General features: G+C 49.9%; 2 protein-coding genes across 2 annotated transcripts; one reads left to right on the forward strand and one right to left on the reverse strand.

The window, feature by feature from the left end:
* Positions 1–952: 952 nt before the first annotated feature.
* PNOC (prepronociceptin) lies at positions 953–5,460 on the reverse strand. Its single transcript, XM_054383818.1, has 2 exons — positions 5,341–5,460; positions 953–1,417 (listed from the first exon to the last, which is right to left on the reverse strand). The coding sequence occupies exons 1-2, from the start codon at positions 5,458–5,460 to the stop codon at positions 953–955; spliced, it is 585 nt and encodes a 194-aa protein (XP_054239793.1).
* Positions 5,461–21,297: 15,837 nt separating this feature from the next.
* Positions 21,298–26,960, forward strand: LOC128968797 (serine/threonine-protein kinase 35-like). The gene is made up of 3 exons (XM_054383378.1): positions 21,298–21,843; positions 23,518–23,734; positions 26,719–26,960. Exons 1-3 carry the CDS (start codon positions 21,298–21,300, stop codon positions 26,958–26,960), a joined length of 1,005 nt encoding a protein of 334 aa, XP_054239353.1.
* Positions 26,961–27,344: the final 384 nt, after the last annotated feature.

Here is a 27,344-nt window from a genome sequence, read left to right on the forward strand (position 1 = left end):
TCTGCTTTGTTTTATTTGGTTTAATTTGATTTAATTGCATTATTTTTATTTATTTTGAATTTGAAAAAATGTTTTATTTTTTTAAACACTTTTGATTTATTTTAATTATTTTAGTTTTACTTGAATTATTTTACTTCATTTTGATTTATTTGAATTATTTTACTTTGATTTATTTGGGTTATTTTACTTTGACTTATTTGAATTATTTTATTTTTATTTATCTCAGTCTTATGTATTTTGCTTTATTTGATTTTTAAATTTACTTTTATTTATTGGAGTCCTTTTGATTGTTTACATTTCTTTTGATTTTTTGGATTTTTTTATAAATGATTTTGATTTTTAAAATTATTTTGATTGATTTAAAAAATATTTTACTATGATTTCTTTTATTTTAATTTTTAATTTTTATTTTTTAATTTTTAATTTTATTTTGAATTATTTGGATTATTTGCATTGTTCCTTATTATTTGGATTATTTTTATTTGTTTTGATTTATTTGAATCATTTTACTTTAACATATTTTAATTCCTTTTCTTTTCAAAAAATCTCGACATTATTTTTATTTGTCAAAACTGTAAAATTTATTTCCATTTTCCAGGGATTTTTTAACTTAAACATTTTCTTATTTTGATCTTTTTCCTGCTTTTTAGGGGGGGGAGGGGTGGAAAGGGGCTCAACCAGTCCTTCAGCCCCGTTTGGTGCCGAGGGCAGAACCTTTCTGCCCATCCTCCTCCCTGGGTGGTGGTGAGCTGATAGCCAGGGGCCTTCCCCCAGCACCCTCCAGATGCCGAGGGATGCCCTCCCCTGGTCTCCAACTGGGCCTTTTCAAGCCATTTCCCCAATTTTTTTTGGCCCCCTTTTTAACTTTCACCTATGGATATGTGGCGTGGAGGGGTAGAGGGTTGACTTTTTTGGCCATGGCGGACCTCGCCGGGTGGCAGGGGGTCTCCAGTTAGATCTCGTTGTGCTCGCTGATGCCGCCAGCAATGTCGTACTCACTGGAGCGGGGTGACATGCCCAGGTACTGCTTCAGGAACTCGCTAAACCTCTTCTGGTTGTTCCACTTCCTCGCCGACTTGCGGACCCCGATGAAGCCCCCATACCGCTTCTGCACCCCTTTGGCCGTCGGCACCGGCCACGAGCCGCCTCGTGTCCCCCGTGGGAAACCGCCGAGCCGTCGGGAAATGTCCTCGGGTGCCCCTTCCACGCCTTCGTCTTCCGCTTCCCGGCGCCGCAGCAGCTCGCTCACCTGCAGCGGGCCCACTGGTGCTGCCGGTGCCACTGGCACTGCCTCCTGCCAGGGATCACCAGCGTCCTGCAGGTCGCGGGGCCGTGGGGCGGCTCGGCCAGCAGCAGAGGCACACATCTCCCAGGTGGCCCGTGGCACAGCTTCACCTTCGCATTCCAGGATGCAGATCTGTGAGGAAGAGACAGGGATGGGCATCAGATGGGATCTGGTCACCCCAAGACCGTGGGACACTGGTGAGCACCGAGTAGTGGCCAGGTGCTTGGGTATCGCCCCAACATGCAACCTGTCCAGTGATGGAATGTGTTGGAAGCTGGTGAGGGGGTCTGGAGCACAATCCCTGTGAGGAGTGGCTGCAGGAGCTGGGGGTCTTTAGCTTGGAGAAGAGGAGGCTCAGGGGGAACCTTATTGCTCTCTACAATTACCTGAAGGGAGGTTGTAGCCAGGTGGGGGTTGGTCTCTTCTCCCAGGCAACCAGCCACAGAACAAGAGGACACAGTCTCAGGCTGTGCAGGGGGAAGTTTAGGCTTGAGCTTAGAAGGAAGTTCTTCCCAGAAAGAGAGATTGCCCATTGGAATGGGCTGCCCAGGGAGGTGGTGGGGTCAGCGTCCCTGGAAGCGTTTAAGAGACTGGATGAGGCACTTAGTGCCATGGTCTAGTTGGTTAGTTAGGGCTGGGTGATAGGTTGGACTTGATGAGCTTGGAGGTCTCATCCAACCTGGTCAATTCTGTGATTCTGTGGAAGACACCCACAGAAATGTGCCGGAAGCTCGTCAGCCCTTGTCTGGCCTCATTCTGTGAGGTTTCCCCTCCCAAAATCTGTTGCTAGGCTTCCAGAGGTGGTGGTGGAGACACAGAGGAGTCATGGCACCTGCTTAGTATACTTTCCTAACCCTCCCTAGACAGGCTCTGCTCAGTGCTGGACGTGGTCCATGCTTTCCCGTTGATGTCCATGCTCCCATTCCACCACCCCATTCTCCTTCAGCTGTGCAGAGGTGGGAAGGGACCTCTGATGTGTAACAATGGCATGTCCTGGTGCCCGGGGTTGTTCCTCCTCAGAGACAGGGCTTTGCTCTTCATGCTGAACTTCAGGAGGTTCCTACCAGCCCACTTCTCCAGCCTGGTAAGGTTCCTCTGGATGGCAACATGAACCTGTGGTCTACCATCCATGCCTCCCAACTCTCCATCATCTGCTAATTGCCAAGGGTGCATTTGTCACGTCATCCCAGTCATTAACAAAGACATCAAGGTCCTCCAGGTTTTGGTCCACTTCATTGCCCATTTATCTACCCCATGATTCAGCAGGTTGTTTGCAAAGATGCCATGGAAGACAATGTTGAAGCCTGATGAAAGTCAAGACAAGCTGGTTGTCACCACAGAAAGTATCAGGGTGGTCAAGCACAATTCCCCTGTCATAAATACATGCTGGGTGCTCCTGGTGACCTTACTGTCCTTCATGTGTTTGGAAATGCTTTGAAGGATGATATGCTCCACCATTTCTCCAAGGATTTTGGTGAGGCTGACCAGCCCATAGCTTCTCAGATCCTCCTTCATGCCTCCTTCAATTATGTGTGACATCTGCCTCCTCCTACTTCCTAGAACCCCACCCCAAACACCACATCCCTTCAAAGGCCATCAAGAGCAGCCTCATCAAGAGGCACCACTGAGTTTCCTCAACACCCATGGGTGCATCCCACCACATTTGTGTCTCATCCCTTTCCAAGAAGCCTCATCCACCAAGGCAAAACACAGACAAGACATTGTTGTGGGGTTATAGCCACACATGGACTGGTAACATCAAAACCAGCACCCAGCGGGAACCATCCAGGAGAATATTGTAGAAGAACCAAACTAAACAAATGCTCAAAGAAATCAGGGCCCAGAGGGAAGGGCTGTTTTCATCTTGGAGTGTCTCCATCCCAGCATTATCTTCATAGTGGGCTCTTTTAAATGCTTAACACCAAGTGGGGAAACATCATGTTGAAGCACTCAGGTGTATGTCACTGCTCCAGGTGGTCTGCTCAGCCCTGGCAAAGACCCTCTTCACCATGTGTGTATTAACTTTGCCAGGTGAGAGGCTATTCAGGTCCCAACGTGGTGTCACAGGGCTGCAGCTCAAGCACATAGCTCTGCAACAATGGGCTGCTTCCATTTCTGAGAATCATAGAATCAAGAAGGCTGGAAGAGACCTCAAAGATCATCGAGTCCAACCTGTCACCCTACACCTCATGCCTATCTAAACCATGGCACCAAGTGCCACATCCAATCCCCTCTTGAACACCTCCAGGGATGGAGAACAGACAGGCTCTTCAGATAAAAAGTCAGAAGAAAAAGAGCTGTCCCAAAGCAAGGTGATGACAAAGGGCTTGTAAGCTGGGACACCTATACATGTCCCTGTGGAGACACCGAGGGCATCCTGCACTGAGCCAAGATCCTGACCTGGGATCTCCACGGATTTGGCAGGGTCCATAGCAATGATGGACAGTGTCCTGGCAGCGGCCTGCGTTGGAGATGAAAGGTGATTGATCACTTGCAGGTAATAGCTCTGATGAGCACCAGCTAATAGGCTTCAAGAGGCATCAGGCATCAGGCTGAAGACTATCAGTGGTCCCATCACTACCCACAAGGCAGCTCCATGAACATCCCAGTGTCCTAAAGCATTGTGCTGTGGTCTTAATTCACAAGGAACTGTCTCCTTCTGGCAGTATATCAGGAGTCCTCAGCAACCACCAGCCAATGCTCTTCCATGTCCAGTGCTGAAACTACCTGGGGAGGCTCCTTCTGATCTTTATTTGGCCTCAACAGTGCCACTAGGTTTGTACTGTCCCTAGATGACTCTGAGGGCCAAATGATTCATTCACATCTCGAAGACCAGATCCATCAGATGATCTCTGCCCTGTCCTGCCAGTTGTGATGCTGGTGCAGGCATCTCCTATTTCTACTTCTGAAGGGTGAATCAGCTGTGTTGCTGGTGGGACTTCCTTGGCTGTTGCTTTGGAAATGGTGGAGGGTTGTATCATATCCCACCATGATGCCTCTTCTAGCTGAAAATGAACCTCAAAAGCCCCCAGGTTGCTCTGCTCCTGCTTCAGACCACTCTTGTTTTAAGATACAGCCTTGCATGGGACCCATGAGCCAACCATCCCATCTCCTCTCTGTCTTGCTGGCCAGGGAAGTAAAACGCAGCTCCAGAAGCAGGACCAGTCAGGAAGGGGAGATCTCTGCCGAGACACTGATGTCTTCAGAATGAGAAACAATGTTCTGGGGAGATGGTACCCCAAAACTTGATGTCACTCAGGCAGCTCCAGCATCTTCATGGAACCCTGGAAGTCTCTGGTCCTCTCTGATTTTAGGAGGACATTTCCCAGCCCAAACTCTTGGCTCCTTTCAGGTGAATGTCTCATCTCGCTGTGATTTATCACCACTAATAAATAGATGAGTGGGCCGGGGGGAGGCAATAAATAATCCACTGGGAGCAGGGGAGGAAGAGGAGGAAAAGAAATGCTGCTGGCCACAGCATGGCCACAGCTCAGTGGAGGGGAAAAGAAAAGATTAAGGGCTGGAAAAAAACCAAACCCACTATTTAATGTCTCTTTCCATCCAGTGATGGAGACCCAGCCCTGTGGATTGCCAGTCAGCTGCAAAGCTGGTCCCATCCTGATGGGATTCAGAGGGGGATTTTAGTGGCTTCTGGAAGGATGGGATGGGGATCTGGGAAGGTCCAGGGATGGCATAGGTGGGGATAAAGATACCACAAGCCATGGATACAGGAAAACTGGGGATGCTTGGGGTCTTGGAATCCTCTTGGGATTCTCCTTGGGGCATTACAGCCTTGTCCCCATCAGTGCCTGCAGCTGATTTGGGGTCTACATCGTCCCTCAGGACCATCTGGCCTGCTGATGTCCCTAGGGGCTGCTCAAAACAGATGAACAGTGATGGCAGGTGGCACCTCCCCTTGAGGTTTGGAACCAACTGGCAGTCAAAGCCCCCTAGACCCCAAATGCCACCCCTGGCAAAAGAAAGAGGGTGCCCACCTAGCGCAAGGGATGCAGCTGGCACAGCACTCATGGGTGCTGCCTGTGGCAAAGACTTACGAGGACATCGAAGCTGTCCCGGTAGAGGTGGCGGTCACAGTGCAGACAGTCCCCCCGGCAGTCCCCCCGTGCCCGGGCAAAGAGGCAGAGCAGAAGCAGGTCCCAGAGCACAGCCCTCATGACGGCACCGGCAGCGGCTGCAGCGTGGGAGAGAGGAAAGCTGTCAAACTGGGGTGGCACCGGCACCGGCAAGCCCTGCACCTGCACTGAAATGTGCCCATTCTCAGCCCACCCTCCCTCCCCCCCCTCCCCCCAAACACGCCTTTTCCCAGTCTCCCTGCCAAAATTATCCTTTTGGGAAAGGAGCCTGGCTGCCTCCACATCCCCAAAACAGATCCGATGTGTCCTGGCTTAATTTTTTCCAGGCTATTTCATGGCATGAGTCCCAGCCAGGGCTTATTTTAGCAGGTGGACGTGGCAGGCCAGCACGTCTCTAGCTGTCCGATAAACAGGACACTCCTTGACCATCGCCTCACCCTCATCCCACCGGGAAAAGGAATCCAACATCCTCATAGCCCTTGGGAACGTGTCCTCAGCGGGATACTCCTTATCCAAGCATCACCAGAGCCAGGTGAGGATGTCCTGCTCTGTTTTCCCCTCCTGCACATTTTTAGGGTGCTGCCACCCCTGTCCCTGTCCCTTGTTCAGTCATTGCTGCTGGAAGGGATTGCTGTGATCAGAGCCCACCTAGCATGGAGCAAAAGCCAGTTCTCAAAGAATCCTCCATGTCCCATCCAGCTGACATTGGTGACAGGTGGGGATTACATGACATGACCAAGGCTGTGTGCTTCTCCATGGATGTCTGGAATCAGGAGGATTGGTCCTTTGCAACCTGGGTGTTGCTCCAGTAGCATTTCAGGCCACTTTTGGAGACAGCTGAGCACCATTTATTTCCCACCTCACCAAGGTGGGAGGACACCCCTGCTCCTTCCAACAGAGACAGAGCATTCATCAGAGTCCCCAGCTGCCATCAGGGTCACGTTTTGTTCCTGCCAGCTGGGCAATGACACAGACCCTGGCCTCTCCTGGTTGTCATTTGCTGGAGGGTATGAGGGGAAGCTGATAAGGAGCAGGAATTAAAGCTTAATCTTCGCTGGCTCTCGTTAAAACTGGCTGGAGGTGGTGAGGCAGAGGATTGTCAGAAACCTCCTGGCAGAGGGCAAACATCCCCCCACAAAAAACCCACTCAGCCCCAAAATGGGGCTCAGTGGAGCCAGGGAGGGGGCTGCAACCTTCCCCCCCAGCCTTGTCCCCATGTCCCCATGAGACATCAAGTTCAACGTCCTGGGAAAAGCAGGTCACATCTGGCTGCGGAGGAGGCTCCAAGATTACGGCTCGGCTTTTCTTCCCGGTTAATTGAAAGATGCTATCGGGCGGGTGGGATGCGGTACCTTGCCGGCATCACCGGCCAGGGCAGGGGTGGGAGAGGGGGAAACGACTCCCCGTTTGCACATCGGTGCCTCCCCCCCCCCCCTTCCTCAAATTAAATTAGCACATGAAAAGGGGAGAAACAAGTGCGGTAGATTTTTTGTCTTGCTTCTACCTTTGAGTGCGGGAGGCGAAGAGGACTGGCAGGGCTGTGGAGCGGTGGTGGCACAAAGCTCCTTGCTGAATTTTCCAGCCACAGACCCACCAAAAGAAAGGATGAGGATTTTCCCTTTCGTTTTTATCCTTTCCCCCCTTATTTTCCCTTAGTTTTCGTATTTCCCCCTTTTTTTTCTCATTTTTACCTATTTCCCCCCATTTTTACCCATTTCCCCCATTTTTACCCATTTCCCCTCCATTTCCTCCCCATTTCCCCCCAATTTTCCCTCTTTTTTTTTTCCCCTTTTTTTCCCTCCACTTAATCTTTTTTTTTTTTTTTCTTTTCTTTCCCCTCATTTTTTCCTCTGGAAAAACTGAACCTAGACACTAATTCCCAAAGGATGCACTATCTGGTCCTGTTGCCTTTGCATTTGGGGATAGCCACTGACCCTGGCAAAGGATGTGACAGTTCTGGTGTTATACCATAGGCACACCCACAGCTACTTGGATACAGAGAGTGTTCCTGGGCATGAACCTTCCTGTTCCTCTCTGAAAATTAAACCTCTCCATCCCAGGGAGAGTGTCAGGATACAGCCACTCCATTCCACAAAACAGCTTTGGGACCCCCACCCTCCTCTGCTGCTATGGGCTGCCCCAAGGGTGCATCCTTTGGAGTTCTCAATCCAGTTGAATTACTCTCATTAATATTTGGGCATAAAAAGAGGTTTTTTCCAGCAATCCAGCCTGCGGTTTAGATAACAGTGAGTTCTGGTCATTCATCAGGACAAGCAGCTTTTATTTATTGTTCCATGTAGGATGACATGGGAGATGCAGCCAAATAAAAGGGCTGATTTGGGGGGGCAGTGGGAAAGATGTGGGAGTTGAATAACCTGAGGAGAAGAGGTGGAAAGGGAAGCAGGTGCTTGCTGAGATGGGTTTTATTTGCTTGATTTGATGCAATTTGGGTTGGGAGCTCACAAGCAGAGCTGGGGAGATGCTCTCTGCCTCTCCCCAGGGATGCTCCATCCTCTTTTCCCATAGGAGATGCTAACAGCAAGGATTATCCCAGAAGTGGGATCAACGTTCTTCCCCAAACACCTTCTCAAAGGGTTTAAATGCAGCGATGCTCTCCCTTGCTTGGGTCAGGATCAATCCCACCATGTGAGAAGGACATTTAGGAGCATGTAGCTTCCTATGCCGGAGCAAAACCAGCCCAAATCAGTGTTTCTCTGCTAATTCCTCCGCTTCCCAAAGCCAAGGCCTGATCCATAGGGCAAGAGGGATATCACCGGGCAGGATCTCTGCCCCTGGAAGCCAGAATTGAAGGAGTCAGAGCTTTTGCTAGTCGAAAAAGCACATTATTGTCCAACAGTGTCCCCCACTGGCACCAGCTGAAACACCTCCCAGCTCCCCCAAACCCTGGCGGTGCTGCTTGGCTTTGTGCTGACAGGTTTTGGGGTGATTTTAGGGAGAAGTGGAAGGACTTGGGAGGGGACATGGCTGTCTACAGATGCCTGGTGCTTGCCAGAAAAATAAATGCATCCTTTTGTCGATCCCCCTCAATCAGGTAATTGGCCATAATTGGCCAAAATTAGATGCCGCGGCGAGACTATAAACACAGATGTGGGCTCGAGAGACTGATAAAGGCTGTTGAGAGGTAAAAAAGCTTGGGAAGAACATTCATCCCTGCATCCCCATGTCTCAGCCATTCGTTCCTGTTTTTTGAGAGGAATTAATAAAAAAATCAAACCAACGAACACACCTCCCCCCTCCCCCCCGTTTTCTTGCTTTTTGTGCTTTTGGGCAGGGAAAAAGGGATTTTTCTCAAGATGGACATTTCCTGGAGCATCCTGCTGTGACCATGGTGAAGTCCTGGCTAGAAGAAGAAAGGGGCAGAAATCCTGAATGGGGAAAATCATGGTGTGCCCCCAGAAAAATCCTACCTATCCCAGAGGAGTCCACCATCACCCCACAGGCTTCCCCTTGGCTTCAAGCAGGCGGCCTGTGCCGACTCTTGTTGCATCCCTCCAGCTCCGCTCTGGCTGATTTTAGGGCTGGATGGCGAAGCTGAAACTTTTCCTCTCTTGAGATAGAGGGGATGGATTTCTCCCTCTGGGAAGATATTTTGTTTAACCCTTAGTGGGGAATATCTCTCTGCGAAGCAAAGCCAAGCAGACCATCCTTGGATGAAATAAACCCAGCCAAGCCCCCCCAGGATGGGAAATTAAAGCAGATTTTCCTACCTGCGGGTGTGCTGTCGGCTGCCGGCTCCTCTGATCTGTGACTCCTCCGGCGCCTGTGCCACACTGGTATATATAGACGGTGTACACACGCATCCCCACACCTCCCTCCCCGAACACGTGCATCGTTGCTGAGCCCACCCCCGGGGGCTGCCGGTGGAGGGATGCGCCAGCCGGCAGCTGGGGACTGCCAATGTGCATCCTTCCCACCTCCCTGCATTCTTCATCCCTTCCTCCTCCTCCCCAAAATCTGGGGGGGCAGCCCCGAAAGGAGTTGAGGGATGCCAGCTTCCAGAGTATCCAAAGGTGACAAGGTGCCCAGCATCCCAGGGACGGTGGGGCTGGGGTGAAGACACGCTGGGGGGGGGGGGTGGGGTGAAGCTACTGCTGGGTGACCCCAATGTGCCCTGGTCCAGATCTGGAGGCTTACAAGGACCTGAAGGCACCTGCGGCTGGGTGAACCCATTTCCTTAGGGCAGCACATAGCCCTTCCTGAGAGGTTCTTTCCCCTGCTCAGACTCCAGAAGGAGGCAAAGGGGGAGTCCCCAACCCCATTACCACCCCGCTCTGGCACTGCTGCAGCAATACTGAGTGCATTGTGGATCTACAGCAGGCGTGCGGGTGGCAATAATTGATTTTGGGCTCAGCAGTTGATAGAAGGATGGGAGGGTTGGGGGGGGTGAATGGAGCAGAAAATTCCCACTTTACATTTCATGGCTGATGGAAACCCTCAGCAAGCCAGATGCAGCCACATGCCAGCACCCTGTGAAGCGGAGAGCTGGATTTGGCCACTCCAGCATCAGGGATAGATGCTGCCTTTGGTTTGGAAAGGCCAAACCAGGCTTGACCTCCAACGGCTTCTGCTGTAAAGCAGCATCACCCCACTTCCCTCCCCATTCAGGTGACCTGCAGGGGTAACATTTGCCCTCACTGGCACCAGCATGGAACTAGGACACTCCTGAGCATCTCTCCCTGCCCCACCTCAGCAATTAAACAATAAAATGTGCCGGGGTACTGCGATTTTATCTTGGTAATTTTTTGTAACGACTCCCTTGGAAGGGCTGGGAGCGGAGGGCTGGGAGCCGAGCACGACGCCTCTCGCTTTGACAACGGCGATTAAACTGTTGTGCTTAACGCCCCCCGGGTGAGACCTGCTTGGGCAGGCGTGAAAAAACATTTCTAGAAATTAATGAAAAATGCCAAAAAGTGGTGAAACGACATCCTGGGAGCAGTTGGAGAGGACCAGCCCAGCGCTGGGGGGCAAGATGCCAGCCTGGATTTGGGGTGGGTTAGGGGAAAATAGGGCTGGTGAGTAGCGCTGTGCTGTCCCCAGAGCCACCCAGAGCAATGTAGTTCCCTGTCGGGCTTCCCAGGCAAGGGTGTGAAGATAGAGATATTGATTTATTTTTAATTTATTTTTTATAATTATTATTATTTAATTTTTTAAAATACATTTTATATGTATATTGCTTCAGTCTTTCCTTAACCACTTTGGTTTGTCATCAGGGACACGCTTCCCAGGCGAAACCAAGCAGCAGCCAAGCCAGACTGAAGCAGCTTTGTGCTTCTTTTGTCCTTCTCCTGGGGTAATTTTAGAAGCTCTCAGGGCTACTGTTCTCCCCCTAGAGTCTTTCCCCTTCCCCCCCCCCAAGCATTCGTTTCTTGGCCTTTTCTCCCCTAACCTGGCCAAAGGGATTTGCCTCCACATCTCCTTGTCTGAGCCAGCGACGGACGATGCTGCTGTTGAGCTGGCAAGAGCAGGGAGGCAGCAAATGACATCGGGGTGACGTCGTTTATGGCCTTGCTAATGAATGGAGGGGTGGGGAGGAAGAGTGGCAGCCGAGGTGTCCAAATCCAGCATACTAAGCAGGAAAAATACCCATTTTGGTGGCATTTCCAGGTTTTTCCAGGTCTGCGTGGGTACCAGCAGCTAAACACTTATCAGCAGTACTGGGGAGGGAACAGGTTTGGGATCTGGAGGCAATTCACTTGTTTTAAAATTAGGACAGAAAATACAGGTGATTTTTTTTTTTAAGGTTTTTGGGCATCAAACTTCAGTATGACCAAGCATTTGGGAAGGGAGGAAGAGCATCCCTGGTGAGGCAGAGCAGGAGGATTCGAAGTGACAGGCAATTAGCAGTGAAAAGCAACGAGCCTTTTCAGAGAGGAAACATAAAGCAGATGGGATCCAGCACAAGGGAAACATGGAGAGGACTTGAAAGCTGCCTGGAGGATGCAGGAACTGGAAAACTTGGGAGCAGGGAAGTTGTGTTGTTCCTTTGGTCTTGTGAATCCCTTAAATACCACAGCTGGAGGGGTCTAGAACATACTATGTGCGTTGACTTCCATGTTCACTTTTGGATGCTGACTGACTATTTTCCTAATTTTTTCCTAATTTTAAATTCCTAATTTCCAGTTGTTTATAGGGTTGTTGTCCTCTCCATCAAGAAAAACATACCCCCAAGCATCACAGCCTCTCCCAGGCCCTACGTGGATACTACAGTCCAAGAAAAACCTCCCCCCATCACCTTCTTTCCCAGGACTTGCTTCGTTGCCACCACCCAGGAGCAACCCCCCCCACGCATCACCTCCTTTCACGAACTCTGCCCAGGATCAAGCCCCTTGACCATCGCCTCCTCTCCCAGCCTCTGCTCAGGTGCCACTGCCCAAGAGGTGCCTTTCCAAGAGCTTTTCAAGAATCAGGTGCTGGATGCCAGGGCTGTATCCTGCTCATGGGCAACCTTGGTGAGATGCTCTAAGCAGTTTAAACGGCTTCATCACCTCCAATGTGGGGCTGATAAATGGCAGCCGTGGGGTACAGATGACACTGCTGATTTCCTCCCATTGTCAGTGATGGGAGGCTTTGAGCTCTGCCTTGGCAAGGTGAGGACGAGCATGATGAAGCCTCAAGTTATTTCTGCACCCCTGCAAGAAGCTTGGGGCTGAGCATGGCCAAGCTGGGGCTTGTGTGGCTAGCAAACATCACAGAGAGTTGAGTCTTGCTGGGTGGCAGGCAAGGACTTGGCAGGCACCACAGGAAAACATTTGCTGTCAACAAACCTTAACTGAGATGCCTGGCTCCAGACCACACCTGGGGACCTCTGCCAAGGATGCTGAGAGCTGCCTGGAGACCTGTTTGCAATGAGCAGGAGGCTGATGCCCAGAGCAGGAATCCAGGCAGGCAGAGAACACCAAATTTATATGTGGGAGGGGAAAGTATTCAGGGCTGTTCTCTTTAATATCTTTATCAATAATCTGGACAAGGGGATTGAGGGCACCCTCAGTAAGTTTGCAGATGACACCAAATTGGGTGGGAGAGTAGGGAGGCCCTACAGAGGGATCTGAACAGGCTGGATCAATGGGCTGAGGACAATGGGCTGAGGTTCAACAAGGCCAAGTGCCAGGTCACAACAACCCCATGAATGCTGCAAGCTTGGGGAAGAGTGGTTGGAATCTGCTTGGTGGAAAAGGACCTGAGGGTGTTGGTTGCTAGCTGGCTGAAGATGAGAAGCATGTGCTCAGGTGTGCAACAAGGCCAACAACATCCTGGCTTGGATCAGAAATAGGGTGGCCAGCAGGACTAGGGCAGGGATCATCCCCATGTATTGGACACTGGTGAGGCTGCAGCTCAACTATTGGGTTCTGTTTTGGGCCCCTCATTACAAGAAGAACATCGAGGTGCTGGAGTGTGCCCAAAGAAGGACAACAAAGCTGGTGAAGGGTCTAGAACACAAAGCTTGTGAAAAGCAGATGAGGGACCTGTGGTTGCTTGGCCTGGAGAAAAAGAGGCTTAGGGGAGACCTTGTTGCTCTCTACAGCTCCCTGAAAGGAGGTCAATCTCTTCACCCACGTAGGAAGTGATAGGATAAGAGGAAATGGCCTCCAGCTGCACCAAGGAAGGTTTAGGTTGGACATGAGGGACGATTCCTTCCCCCAAAGTGTTGTCAAGCCCTGGAACAGGGTAGCCAGGGCAGTGGTGGAGCCACCAACCCTGTAAGGATTGAAAAGCTGTGATGTGGTGCTGAGAGACACGGTTTAGGGGTGACCTTGCAGTGCTGGCTTAATAGTTGGACTCCATCTTAAAGGTCACTTTGCATAGAGAGCGTGATGATTCTGTGACTCTGTGAATGCAGCTCTTCGCCATGTCACGGGGACAAGATGTATGGGGAGTACCTTTCAGCTTCATCACCATTGAGATGGGTGCTGCAAGTAATATTGCAGCAGGGGCTGAATCAATTTACGGGGTGCAAAAATAAAAAACTATTTCTTAGTTTTCCACCACTTTAGTGAATTGGGTGAGCTCAGGAAGGGATCTGATGGGCAGCAGGAGTATGTGACAGGGCAGAAACCATCCTCCCATGAAGATGGAGCTCTTCATGAGCAAAGCAGCACATAATCCTCTGCCTGGTTTCCACTGCATTGTGGGCAATAATGGATTCACTGCTGGGTCTCCAGCAGGTCCTGACTGAAATGAGTTTGAGGTCAAGAATGGATGAGCTGAGGGATATGGAAGAAATGTTATGAAAAAAAAAAAAAAACAAAACAAAAGGGAGGGAAGAGAAACCCCTTCCTGCACTTGTCATCAAACAAAAAAGAAGGAATTCAGCTTGAGGCAACACTGAGAAGAACAGAATTTCTGCTTGGTGCACTTCATCCTTGCTGATGGGAAGGGCTAATTCGGAAAAGGAAACTCTGTTTTGTGAGGACCTTTATTAAAAATAATGAGTGGGTATTTCACCCCTCTACCTAGAGTGACTGCAGAAGTCACAGGACATGGCCATCTCCACCCTTCTCCATCTCATCTCTTCTTCACCTCATCACCATCTCCATCCCTGAGCTGGTCCCAGTGGGGATGAGTCAGCTCTTGGAGAGCAGCAGTAGCTGGGGAGCATCTCTGGCCCACAGCAAGGTGATGGAGAGTCTCCATCTCTGTCTTTTTAGAATGAATTTGTGGGACCAAACTGCCCTGAACAGATTAGAAACCCTTCACCACCACTTGCTTTTGCTTGCAGATGGACCTGGAGCCCCAATCTTTCCTCTGATGCTGCTTTTGAGGGTCCTGTCACATCAGCCCTGTAAAAAGAACAAAGATACTTGATGACTTTTCTGCAAACAATTCCAAATCTGCCATTTTGTAGCTTTTTGCTACAAAAGCTCTTTGTGTCAGCATCCCAGACCATGCTCCTGTTTACCCCAAGCTGGGACACACTACCCCCATGGCTCTGCCCTCCTCAGGTCTGTTCTCTTCTAGAACACATGGACGTCAGCTGTCACCACCATCACCATGTAGCCACCTCAGTGTAAACCCACAAAGCAGTGCACAGCCAGACTGCTGTCTGTGGTCTTCTCCAACCAGGATCATGAAGAGGTTCCTCAGGAAATAAACTCAGTGGGAGATATTGCTGGCAACACAAGAGCTCTGCTGCTCAACACAGCCTCAGTAAGTGGTGAGGGCTCGACAAGGCCTCACCAAGTATTTGTGGCCTCTCATTAAAAGCTGCAGCCTTATAGGAAGCCAAATTGCACTCATTTAGATGTCACTCAAACCCTTTTGCAGCCACTTATTAGTGCTGAGCAGTGACACTTTGCTGAAGATCACCCATCCTCTCACAAATTACCTCTTACTGATAAATTTAGGTCATTGGGATGACAGCCTAAAGCCTGAAAGCCAAGAGGATATCTGAATTGGAGAAGCAGAACCTGAAGCCACAACCCCTCTCTTTTCATCACCTGTGGAGCCGCATCTGGAGTGCTGCATGCAATGTCCAGCTCTGAGGAGCAACACAGGGAACACAAGGTCATGATGATGGTTGGAAGCTGGAGGCTGGGATGTTGCAGGAGCTGTTAAAAGAGGCTGTGGAGCAGGTTTTTCTCAAATGGAGGACATATGTGTACATGTGTTCAGGGTTCCAGAAAGCACCTTAGAATCATAGAATAGGATCATTGAATCATTCAGGTTGGAAAATGCTTTCAAGATCATTGAGTCCAACCATTAACCCAGCACTGCCAGCTCACCACTAAACCACGTCCCTCAGCATCACACCCACACAGCTTTTTAATACCTTCAGGAGTGGTGACTCCACCACTTTTTTGAGCAATCCATTCCAGGGCTTGACAACTCTTTCCATGAAGAAATTGTTCCTCAAGACCAAGCTAAACCTTTCTTGGTGCAACTTGAGGCTGATTTCTCTTGTCCTAATGTTTGCTGCTTGGGAGAAGAGACTGATGCCCATCTCACTCCAACCTCCTTTTAAGGAGTCAAGGATTGAGAAGGTCTCCCCTGAGCCTCCTTTTCTTTGGGTTAAACAACCCTAGGTCCCTCAGACACTCCTAAGAGGACTTGTGCTCTAGACCCTTTACCAGCTTCATTGCCCTTCTTTAGACATGCTCCAAGACTTCATTGTCCTTTGGAGTGAGAGGCCCAAAACTAAACCTGGTGTTCTAGGTGTGTGTTCTCTAGTGCCCACTACAGGGGGATGATCCCTGCCCTACTCCTGCTGTGCACACTAGTCTGCTCCAAGCCAGGATGTTGTTGGCCTTCTTGGTCACCTGGGCTCACTGCTGGCTCATCTTCAACTGGCTGCCTACCACCACCCTCAGGTTGATGAAACACCCCTGGGAATGACAAACAAAAAATAGCTGGGTAAGGCTCTTTGCCCCCCAGTGCACTGATGCCTTTACCTCCTTGTTGTTCTATTTATGTGCAGCACTAGAAAGACAGGAAGGATGATTTTCAAACTATGTGCTCGCTTCTTGCTTTGGGGCAACGACTCTCCCTGTCTCCTCCTTCCATGGAAAAAAAACCCCAAAACAACAACAACCAAAAAAACTTCCCTGGGGAAAAAAATCTGCCCAGCTCAGCCCCGCCTGATGGATGGCAGCAGGGACGTGCTGGTGAGAAACCAGATTGAAACTGGTGACTCATTTCTCACCATTGGCTATCTGGGGGGAGAAGAGCAGCCGTGTCCCCCCGCCTCCGACATCCATCAGGTGGTCGGAAAGTCCCCGCAGCCACCACTGACATCCTCTGTGCTGCTGTGGGGTAGACAAATGAGTTTTCTGCCTAATTGGATCCTTCTCTCTGTTTTCTTGCATCTCCACCCTGTGCTATCTTCTGTCAGACACGGGATGAGGAGGTGGCTTTGTCCCTGCCAGTACCTGGACCCTCTGCTTGTCCCCCCTGGCTGTTGATGGGAGTGTGGGATAAGGATGCAGCTTTATCCCTGCTGTTATCCAGATCTGCTGTGTGTACCCCCAGCTGCTGATGGGTGACATTTGGCTGCGCTGGAGCAGCTTTCCCCTCGAGGGGAGATAATCAGCAATCAGCTTCCCTAGGAGACTGCCATCAATTATAGACACTGATGTCTATAGATGCTGAGATGGAGCCAATACCAACCCAACCCAGATGCCCTGGGGAGAATTTGGGGCAGGATTTGGGCTTTAAGGTGCCAATGATCCCATCCAAGAGTGGAGGATGGCTCTGAGCCCATCCACATCCTTCCACAGCTTCAAATGCTTTTGTTGCCTCCAGCCAGGATCATGCTGGGGAAAAAAAGCTCAAAGTTTAATGAAACAGGTTCAGTAATCAATAAAATAATAAAAAAATAGATATTAGAAATTTCTCTGCTCAGGAGCAACTAAATCTCTCCTCCAAACCCATTACCCCTGCCCAGCTGACCAGCCTCACACCCTTTGCTTACCCCATCATTCCCAGCATCCTCTCAGCAAGAAGCCTAGGCTGGTACTTGTGAATCTATGATGCATCAAAAAAATAACCCCCAAACCTCAGCATTTAGTGCTTTGCAAAAGAAAAACTGCTACATCACTGTCGCCTTTAGCCCATAAAACCTCTGAGTCACCAGAGGAATGTGCAGTGCTTTTTAATAGAGTCCAAACCATCCCAGCAGGCTCCATGCTTAACATTCAGGGGGTTGATTTATTTGATTTTATTTAGATTGCTCCATTGAAAAGATTGCCCCCTAACATCCCAATAGATGAGATAAGACACATGCAGGAGCAAAGGGGAATAACTGGAGGATACTAAGTGGGTGAGGAAGAACAGACTGACTGCTCCGCCAGTCCTCTTGGTGCTTAGTTGTTTTTTTTTTTAACCCAAATGCAAAAATAGTTATTCCCTTCACACCCCCCACCCCGCAAATAGCAGGAGTGAGCTTATGGGTAATGGTGGGGCAAGGGGGAGAAGAATTGGATGGTCCCTTCCTAAGACGGCTTGGGGCAGACATGCTAGAGGTCTAGGAAAGCCTGAATGGGAAGAAAAGTTAATGAGAAAATTATTTTTATTTTTTTTCCCCTAAGAATAAAATAGGGAAATTCTGCAAAGAGATGGGTGGCTGGAAGGGGAGTGAAGGAGGGGTGAGCCTTGGGCTCCTTGCTGTGGGACATCACAGCAGCTGAAGGATGCTGCCATGATAATAAGGGAATAAAAATCCAGAGGAGGCAATTAAAATCCTTCCCACCAGCAGGGCAGGGCTGGGAAGATGATGGGGTGGTACCTGACATCTCACTGGGCTCATCCTCCCCGTAGCAAAATTTGGAGCTGGTGTGCCCCCAGGGAGAGTGATATTGCATCCATGCACCCGGCTCCTTGTTTTTAGGACACAAGGAAATATTTCAGAGTGATGCTGTGGGTTTATTTCATATCAGGAGCGCTGGACTTTATTAAAGCAATATTGAAGGGTGTGATGGCCACACAGAGGTTGGCCACAGGGGAAATCTCCCCAGCCTTGCTGATTAATGCCAGAAATGTGGGATGCTACAGTCCTTGGGGCCAGCACCCAGCTGCAAACCTCCAGGTCCCTGTTGCTATCCTCCAGGATGATGTGTGGCATCACTGTGGGGTTTTATTCAGTAAAACTCCTAATTCAAGTTCAACCACAGTGGGTATTCCAAATGTTTTCCAGCCAGAGGACCATAACAGCCCTTGTTTCTAGGAAGGAGATGGTTCCAGCTGCCTGTTGCTGGTCCTTCTTCCCAGGCTTATCAGTGTTAAGGGCTTCTTTAGGGCACAGGTATCTTCAGCAGCTCAAAGTCACCCTGAAAAACTGTATTTTAATTTGGAAACATGACCAGATGGAGTTCAATAGGAGTGGGAACCAAATGTGAGGTGGTCTGAAATCCCAGAGCTAGACACAGGTGGGGTTTCACCAGAGGGGAGCAGAAGGGTGGTATCCCCTCCCTTGACCTGCTGGCCACACTGTTTTAGATGCAACACAGGAGATGGCTGACTTCTGGGGTGAGAGTGCACATTGCTGGCTCATGCCCAGCTTTTTACATGCCAGCACCTCCAAGTCCTCTTCTGCAGAGCTGCTCTCCGTCCCTTTATTCCCCAGCCTGTGCTGATATAAGGACTACCCCAATCCAGGTGCAGGACCTTGCACTTGTCCTTGTTGATCCTCATGAGTGTCACACAGGCCCACTTCTTGAGCTTTTCCAGGTCCCTCTGGATAGATCCCATCCTTTGGGTGTGTTGACCGCACTGCTCTGCTTGGTGTCATCTCTGGACTGGCTGAGGGTGTGCTCAATCCCATTGACTTTGTCACTGATGAAAATATTGAACAGCAGTGGTCCCAGTACTGAACCCTGAGGCACACCACTTATCACTGCTCTCCATCTGGACATCAAGCCATTGACCATCATCCAACCAATTCTTCATCCGCTGAACAATACACCCATCAAACCCATTTCTCCCTAGCTTAGACAGAAGGATGTTATGGAGGACACAGAACTCCAGACAGAGGACATCCAGAGCTCTTCCGTTGTCACTCATCCTAGGAGGCCATGGAGTAAGTCAGGAAGCACCTGACCTTAATGAAGTCATGCTGCTGTCTGCAGTTGCCTTCTTGTTCCCAGCGTGCTCCCTCACACATCGCATTTTGAGGAAGTTTGTCCTCGGCGGCCACCTTTCCGCCTACCGCAAAGCATTCTGGGGTTTGCAGTCCTGCCGCGCTGACAGCATCGCGCAGGCGGCTCGCAGTCCCCGCCCGGGCTGCTTGCGCCGAGAAGGCGAAGCGTTCGCCGATTGGTCCAGAGGGGGCCTCTCCCGCTCGTTGCTGACTCGTGACTGGTTCCGCGGAGCCGCTTTCCTGTTGGTTGGCCGGCTGCGGCTATTAGGCGGGGCCGCGCGGCTGTGGCGGGAATTGCGGCAGCACTGGTGAGGCCGGGCGGCTGCGGTGGTGAGGAGGGCGGGGGAGGGTAACGGCCCCGGGGAACGGCTGTAAGGGGCTGAGGCAACGGAAGCGGGAATGCGGCAGGCCTGAGGTGGTGCAGCGATCTTAGACCAGCTGTTGCGAAGAGCTGGGGCTGGGGAAAGGAGCTGAAGAGAAGAAGAGCTTTGGGCGTGTGTGTGTGGTGTGGTTGGGATGGGGCTGAGGAGGGTACATGAGGTGGGCAAGAGGCCTGGAGTGGGGCCGAGTATGGGATGGGAAAGAAAAGGAGTCTCTAGGCAAGAGGAAGAGAAGCAATGGGCCTGAGGGGATATGGAAGTGGGCAGGAGATGGGGAAGGGGGCTGAGGTGGCCAAGGAGTCTTAGTTGAGATGCTGGGAAGAGCTGGGCCTGATGGAGTTGGGAAAGTAACTGGAGATGTGGAAAGAGGGTGAGGGGGAGAATAGGCTCGGGAGATGGGGTCTGAGATGGGGAAGGGAAAGAATCTTAGGCAAGAAGTGGGGAAAAGCTGGGACTGAGGAGATGGTGAATTGGGGCTGGGGCAAGGGAAAGGGGTTGAGGTGGTGTGGAGGCCTAAGAGCTGGGCTTGAGGGGATGGCGGGGTGGGTGAGGGTCATCTTGGGGGTGGTGGAAGGGGGCTGGGGTGGGGAAAGGGGGTAGGGATTTGGATGGGCAGGGGAAAGGGACTTTAGTGATATGGTGGGAAGAGCTGGGCCTGGGGGATTGGTGAAGGCAGGGGTGGGGGGAGGGAGCTGGAGGAATGGGGAAAGAGTATGGTTATGCCATGAGGTGGGGCTGAGCTATGGTGGGAGTAGATCTGGGGGGAGGCCAGGGTTTGGAATATGTCTGGGACTGCTTTGGAGAGGAGTGGGGGGCTGAGGGCTGGAGAGTGAGGAATAGAATGGGAGAGGGTTGGGAAGACTTAAGTGTGAAGATGAAAGATTTAGGAAAGGAGCATGGGTTGGGGATGGAGCTGGAGGAGGGAGAGGGGATTGTGGAGGAAGCTAGGGTGGGCTGGGGGGAGCAGGGATTAGGTTGGGAGAGCTGGACAGAGGGTTTGGGAAAGGAGAATTTGAGGGGAAGTGGGGGTTTTGAAGGCAATGGATGGTGGGGTAGGGAATAGGGGAAGGGTTAAGGGGATTGGGAAACTAATCGTTCTCTGCTTTCATGCTCCACACATTCATGTGTTATTGAGGGCCAAAACCTGGGATAACGTTGAAGAGCACTGGTACAGGGAGAAGTTACACAAGAGGCTGAAAAGGGAGCCAAGGAATAGGGCTGGGGTTGGAACTGAAGCAGGAACCATGAGAATTGCAGTAGGAACTTGTACTATGCAATGAAGTGAGGAAAGACCTGGGGTGGGCTGGGAGTGGGATGAGGAGCTTAAAGTGGAAGGAAAGTGTAGTGTGAGGCTTGTGAAGAGATTGGAGGAGGGTGAGGATCAGGGCATGGACTGGGGGAAAATTAGTAGTGGAAGTGCAGGGACATGATGGGTAAAGTGAATTTCTGAGAGGGGAAAGTGAGGGTGACAGATTTAGTGTCAAATTGGCACTTCTGGCTAGCTTGTGTTCCTTTAAAAGTCAATTCTGGCCAAAATAAGTACAGCTGTTACCCAGGAGGTCTTGTCTTCCCTTTCCTGCCCTGCTTAGGAAACGTGTCTACAGAGTTCTTTTTCTTTCTCACTAAACTTCATCTGCTGTGGCCAAATTGATGTCACTTCCCAGGTGGTTATACCCCACTGTGCAGTCAGGATTGTACTTGATAATGTCTCAGAGTTACCATGGATATAGGCTTTCTCTTAAACCCCCTTTTAGCTGTTGTCCTCATGCAGCTGCAGCGTGTACTGCTAAAATTGAGAACTGTTGGGAGCATTTGCAACTGATGATAAGATGCTTTGTTTGGGAGACTTTTAAGCTTATTATCCCCTTCCCTTCCAGGTTTTTAACTCCAGGTTGCCCTGAGTTCAGATCTTTTCCTCTGATTTGCTGGTCAATGGGCCGAAAGGGAGGGATGGCCACAGAAGCCAAGTACAGCATCATTCGAGAAGTGGGGAGAGGGAACTATGGGGTGGTTTATGAGGCCATTGTTAACCAAACTAGAAGTAAAGTAGCCGTGAAAAGGATGCAGTGTAACGTGCCCGAAAACGTAGAGCTGGCTCTGCAAGAGTTTTGGGCCCTGCAGAGCATCCAGAGGCAGCACGAAAACGTGATCCAGTTGGAGGAGTGTATCCTGCAGAACGGCCAAGTCTTCCAGCCCATCAGCCGTCGGTACAGGAAGTCGAACAGCCATTTGCTGCTCATTGAGACCTGCCTGAAGGGACGGCGCTGCATGGACCTGCAGTCGGCCTGCTTCCTCTATTTTGTGATGGAGTTCTGCGACGGGGGCAACATGAACGAGTACCTGCTGTCACGCAGCCCCGACGCCCAGCTGAACAACAGCTTCATGCGCCAGCTCAGCAGCGCCGTGGCTTTCCTCCACAGGAACCACATAGTGCACAGGGACCTGAAATCTGACAATATCCTCATTTCGCATCACCAGGGAAGTCCCATAGTAAAGGTAAAGGTGTAAAACTGGTTGGGGTGATTGCTGCTATCAGTCCAGGCTCAGGGGGTGATGAAGGGATGGACAGCAGCCCTGCAGAGAAGGGCTTGGGGGTGCTTGTGGGTGAAAAGCTGGACACAAGCTGGCAATGTGCACTCACAGCACAAAACCCAGTCATGTCCTGGGCTGCATTCAAACCAGTGTGGCTAGCCAGGTCAAGGGAGAGGATTCTGCTCTGCTCTACACCAGTGAGACCCCACCTGCAGTGCTGTATCCAGATCTGGGGTCCTCAGCGCAGGAGAGACACGAACCTGTTGGAGCAGGTCCAGGGAGGGTCACAACAATGATCTGAGGGGGCTGAAACCCCTTTGCTGTGAGGACAGGCTGAGAGAGTTGGGGTTGTTCAGCCTGGAGAAGAGAAGGCTTCAGGGAGACCTTCTTGTGGCCTTTCAGTACTTAAAGGAGCTTGTAAGAAGTCCGGGGACAGACTTTTTATCAGGGCCTGTTGTGACAGGACAAGGGATGATGGTTTTAAACTAAAACAGGAGATTCAGACTAGACAGAAGGAAGAGGTTTGTGGTTGGGTGTTTGTTTTGGGTTTTTTTTTATTATGCTGAGGGTGGTGAGACCCTTTCCAGACAGGTGGTAGAAGCCTCATCCCTGGAACCATTCCAGGTCAGGTTGGAGGGTGTTCTGAGCAATCTGCTTTAGTTGAGGATGTCCCTGCTGACTGCAGGGGTGTTGGACTGGAAGACCTTCGAATGTCCCTTCCCACGTAAACCATTCTGTGATTCTGTGCTGACAAATCATGTGCTTTGACATGGGCTTTTGGTAAGTCTTGTGATACTTGTGTGTTTGGAATATATGCTACCAGTTGTGGGCCTGTTTTTCACAGGATGTTAGGAGTTGGAAGGGACCTCTGGAGATTGAGTCCAACCCCCTTACCAGAGCAGGACCATATAATCTAGTGCAGGTTGCACAGGAGTGCATCCAGCCAGGTCTTGAAAGTCTCCAGAGAAGGAGACTCCACAACTTCTCTGGGCAGCCTGTTTCAGTGCTCTGTGACCTTTATGGTAAAGAAGTTCTTCCTCATGTTGAGGTGGAACTTCCTGTGCTGTAGTTTATGTCCATTGCCCCTTGTCCTTTTCAGGACTCTTGGAATGAAGTGGAGGTCGTAATGCTGTGTTTCTGTAATGTCCTTCATAACTTCTCATCCCATTGAGCCATTCAGGCCTGTCAGACTGCTGCCAGATAATCAGAGATCATGATCAGCCAAAGCTGAAGCAGTATTTTTCTCTTCCCTTGAACTTTGAGAACACGCTGCCCAGTTAGAACAGCTAAAGCTCCTCCAATATTGCTGCCTTGAGCAGATATTGATGCTCAGGGGAGATGGGGAATATCTTTGTGCTTCATGCTAGGGCCCTGGCTGAGGTAAAGATTGGTTAAGCTGCCTTTCTTCTAGTAGCTTGGATCTCTCAAACTCTGGAGTTAAGATATAATCAGAGTGAACTCTGCAGAGGAACAAACAACAGGAAAGCTGACTGGGGAATGGACAACTACCCCACAAGTGTCACTGCCATGGTGTGGTGGCTTTCACAGCAGAATTAGCTGAGCTGCTGTTTGTAGATGTACTTGTAAATGTGGGGTTGGTGAAGAATTTATTTTGCTTTTGATTTTTGTGTGTTGCAGGTGGCAGATTTTGGCCTCAGCAAGGTGTGCCAGGGAAAAGGGAATGTGAACGAGCATCGCTTCTCCTCTGCATGTGGCTCCAACTTCTACATGGCTCCAGAAGTGTGGGAATGTCACTACACTGCAAAGGCTGACATATTTGCCCTTGGGGTCATCTTCTGGGCTATGGTCGAGAGGATTACGTTCCGAGACGGGGACACTGGGAAGGAATTGCTTGGTGAGGATCAGATCAAAGCTGTCCTGTTGTCAGTGGAAGTACTGGATCTCTAGGGATCGCAGAATCATAAATGATGGAAGTTGCAAGGGACCTCTGGAGATCACCTAGCCCAACCCCCCTGCTAAGGCTGGATCACCCAGTGCAAATTGCCCAGGAGCACATCCAGGCAGGTTTGGAATCTCTCCAGAGGAGGAGACTCCACAGGCTCTCAGGGCAGCCTGGCCCAGTACTCCATACACTCACAGGAAAGCTTTTCCTCATCTTCAGATGGAACCTCCTGGGTTCAAGTTTTGCCCTTTGACCCTGCCCTGTTGCTGGGCACCACTGGAAAGAATCTATCTTGCCCCATCCTCTTGCCCTTTAGCAGAGTTCCTTTCTAGCAGGTCAGCCTCTAGCATGTACTAGTGCAAGGGTTTTTTCCTCCTTGCTGCAGGACCCTCCATTTGCCCATGATGAATTTCATCAAGTTCCCTTCCACCTAACTCCATCCTGTCCAGGTCTCACTGAACGGCAGCACAACCTGGCGGGGTGTCAGCCACAACTCAGAGCATGATCCTCAGGGAGATGCTTAGTTACAAATGCTGTGACATTTATGCCTTTGATATGGATTTTCCAGGAGATTGTAAGCACCTTGCAACTCAAACCCAGAGTCTGGGGTTGTGGGGCAAGTTTGGGTTTTTAAGAGAACTGCAATCAAATTTATCTTCGGCATGCGTTGCTCTTAACTTAATTGCTTCTCAGGCAGGGTTTCCAAACCCTGAAGACACTCCACTAAGGCAGAGGGAATGCTTTTGTTTCCAAGTCATTTTGATTGGAAGATCATTGACAGATTTTTCAAATACACTCTGAAGGGATTTAGAGGTTAAGGGAGGGATTGCTTCTGGCTTTGCTGCTGCCAGGCTTTCCTTACTCTAAGGAAGGCTCTTCAAAGATCGATTTGACCCTTTTGTTGCTAAAGAATTATGAGAGGAAAAACCCTTGTGGCTGTTGGTGAGTGATCTGTCTTAAAGCCATTTAGCTCAGAAATGTTTTTAATGCTCTTAAACCCAAATCTTGCAGCAGTTGGCCTTATGGGTCTCACCCATATCCTTGACTTGGCCTAAGCAAAGGATGGGATGACTTTGAGCACTGAAAGAATGTTCCAAGGAGCCAAACAATAAACTGGGAGAGGATGTTTAGATAAGATCCCCTGCCACCTGGCTGAGCTTCCTCCCCATTTAGAGATGTGAGATCTTGCAGGGATGACTTGACTGATGGCCTCCTCTCTCCCTGCTCCCACCCACCTCCACCTGCCTCCACCCCTTTTTTTGCTTGAAATGCTTTGTACAAAATTATTTCAGCAGGGTATATTGTGGTGGAAAAATCCATCTCTGGAGGAGAGAGTGCCAGTCATGCACATTAGCATAATAATCGCAGACATCTACTAGGTTCTGAGATCATCCAATACCTGCTTGTCTGTCTGTTAAACCTTTAAATTCTTAAAAGGAATTTCTGTGGAGGATCTTTGAGATGCTCTTGTGCTTTCCCTTTTCATTTTATTTTGCCTCCCAAATAGGATGAGTTCTAATTCTATTATTTCTTTCTTTTTCAAATCCCAAACATTTGTCAGTGTTTTGGTTCCTGCCTGCAGAAACAGGCAACTGGCTGCATCTGAGACCTCAAAGCATGAAGAGGTTTCATTAAATCAGCTGCCCACCAACCTGAGATAAGGAGTTTGCAAGGCCAGCCCTTTCTGGGCACAGGCAGGTCGCTGCCTTTGAGACATTTATTCTTTGCTGGGTGCAGGGGCAGAACAGCTTGAATGAGCAAAGCTGGTTTTACTGTTGTGTTTTGGAAGCTGGTTAATCATCTTCAGCATCCAGTGAAATTATTTAGATTACTAGGAACACATTTACATTTCCTTTCCTTAATCTTGCCAAGGAAAAGTTGGCCAAAGGTAAATGGCCTGTGCTGTCATCTTAATTGAAAATTGTTTGACTAACTGGTTTTTAACTCTTTCGAGTCACCTCAACCAAGCACAGCTTTCTTCCCCTCCCTACTCTCCCTCCCCTCTTCTAGATCTTCCATGTCAGTGAAACAGGGCAAAATAAAGGAAATTCATCTTGGGTGCATGGAGAATAGTGTGGTCAGCAGATCAAAGGAGATTCTCCTTCCCATCTACTCTGCCTATGTGAGGCTACATCTGCAGTGCTGGGTCCAGCTCTGGGCTCCCCAGTTCAAGAGAGGCAAGCAACTACTGGAGACAGTCCAGTGGAGGCTGAGAAGATGCTGAGGGACTGGAGCTTCTCTCTGACAAGGAGTGTCTGAGAGTTCTAGGGCTGTTTAGTCTGGAGAAGAGCAGACTGAGAGGGGATCTTCTCAGTGCTGATCAATATCTAAAGGGTAGGGTCAAGAAGATGGGGCTGGATTCTTCAGTGTTGCCCAGTGACAGGGCGAGGGCCAGCAGGCACAAACTGGAACCGAGAAGGTTCCATCTAAAGATGAGATAAAACTTGCCTCTGAGGGTGCTGCAACCCTGGACCAGGCTGCCCAGAGAGGTTGTGGAATCTCCTTTTCTGGAGAGATGCCAAACTTGCCTGGCTGTGATGCTGTGCACCGTGCTCTGTGACCTTGCTTTATTAGATGGGTTGGGCTAGATGATCCCTGGAGGTCCCTGCCAACTCTCACCATTTATGATTCTGTGTGGTTCAGCAGCCTGTTTCCTCTGTAGATGTTCCACACTGGTTGAACCTGCTCCCTCTGTTCTGTGCAGGGTTATGTGCTCAGCCTTGTGCATCATCTTGATTATTGTTTGAAAGTAAAAGCCTCTTAAGATAATGACCTCTGCCAATATTTGGCTTGGTGGTTGCCTCTTAGGAAGTGATCTTCCCAGTCATCTTTCAGATGTTTTGTTGCTCACACTGTCTACTTATGCTGTGCAGGACAGCATTTTGTGTAGGTTTTCCTCTGCCTGTATAACCTGACTCCTCCTAATTCATTTTCAGGAACTTACATCCGCCAAGGCAAGGAGTTTATTCCCCTTGGAGAAGCGTTGCTGGAGAACCCCACCATGAAATTACAGATTCCTCTGAAGAACAAAGAGTCCATGTCACCTGGTCTCTGCAAGCTCCTGCACGATATGCTGGCTTTTAACCCAAAGGAAAGGTTGGATGCCTTCCAGCTGGAAGACCGCATCAGGCAAATCTCCTACGGCCAGAAGCGTCAGCGCTCTGTCTCGGAGAGATGAAGGACGTTCAGGTTAGTGTCTCTGTCAGCCTTCTCCCTCTGTAGGCTGAGCTTACAGGGGATTTGCTGTCTTTGACCTCCAGGCCAAAGCCCTTGAAATCAAACTTGACCTGTAGCAGTTGTGAAAACGCAGAAACAGAAAGACACAGGCAAACTAGAAATGGAAAAGCCTTCAATGAATGTTTAGGACAAGGAATTTGGTTGAAGTACCTCTAACAAAGAAACTTTGGTCTGCTTACTGGTATTTGTTCAGGGAATTGGCTGTGCTGCCTGTATCTGAGCCAGTCCTTTACCTTAAACCTCATCACTTTCCACAAATGAGGGCAGATTTCTGCCCTCACTCCAGCATTTGTTGCTTTTACAATATATTTGCTAACTAAATAAA

This window comes from Indicator indicator, chromosome 9, assembly GCF_027791375.1.
Source record: "Indicator indicator isolate 239-I01 chromosome 9, UM_Iind_1.1, whole genome shotgun sequence".
Lineage (NCBI taxonomy): Eukaryota > Metazoa > Chordata > Aves > Piciformes > Indicatoridae > Indicator > Indicator indicator.

Excerpts from the sequence above, each read along its gene's own strand:
- LOC128968797 (XM_054383378.1), top strand. The coding sequence starts at position 21,298 with ATGGCCACAGAAGCCAAGTACAGCATCATTCGAGAAGTGGGGAGAGGG. Across the intron at positions 21,844-23,517 it reads AGGGAAGTCCCATAGTAAAG|GTGGCAGATTTTGGCCTCAG; the intron begins GTAAAGGTGTAA and ends TGTGTGTTGCAG. Across the intron at positions 23,735-26,718 it reads CACTGGGAAGGAATTGCTTG|GAACTTACATCCGCCAAGGC; the intron begins GTGAGGATCAGA and ends ATTCATTTTCAG.
- PNOC (XM_054383818.1), bottom strand. The coding sequence starts at position 5,460 with ATGAGGGCTGTGCTCTGGGACCTGCTTCTGCTCTGCCTCTTTGCCCGG. Across the intron at positions 1,418-5,340 it reads GGGACAGCTTCGATGTCCTC|ATCTGCATCCTGGAATGCGA; the intron begins GTAAGTCTTTGC and ends TCTTCCTCACAG.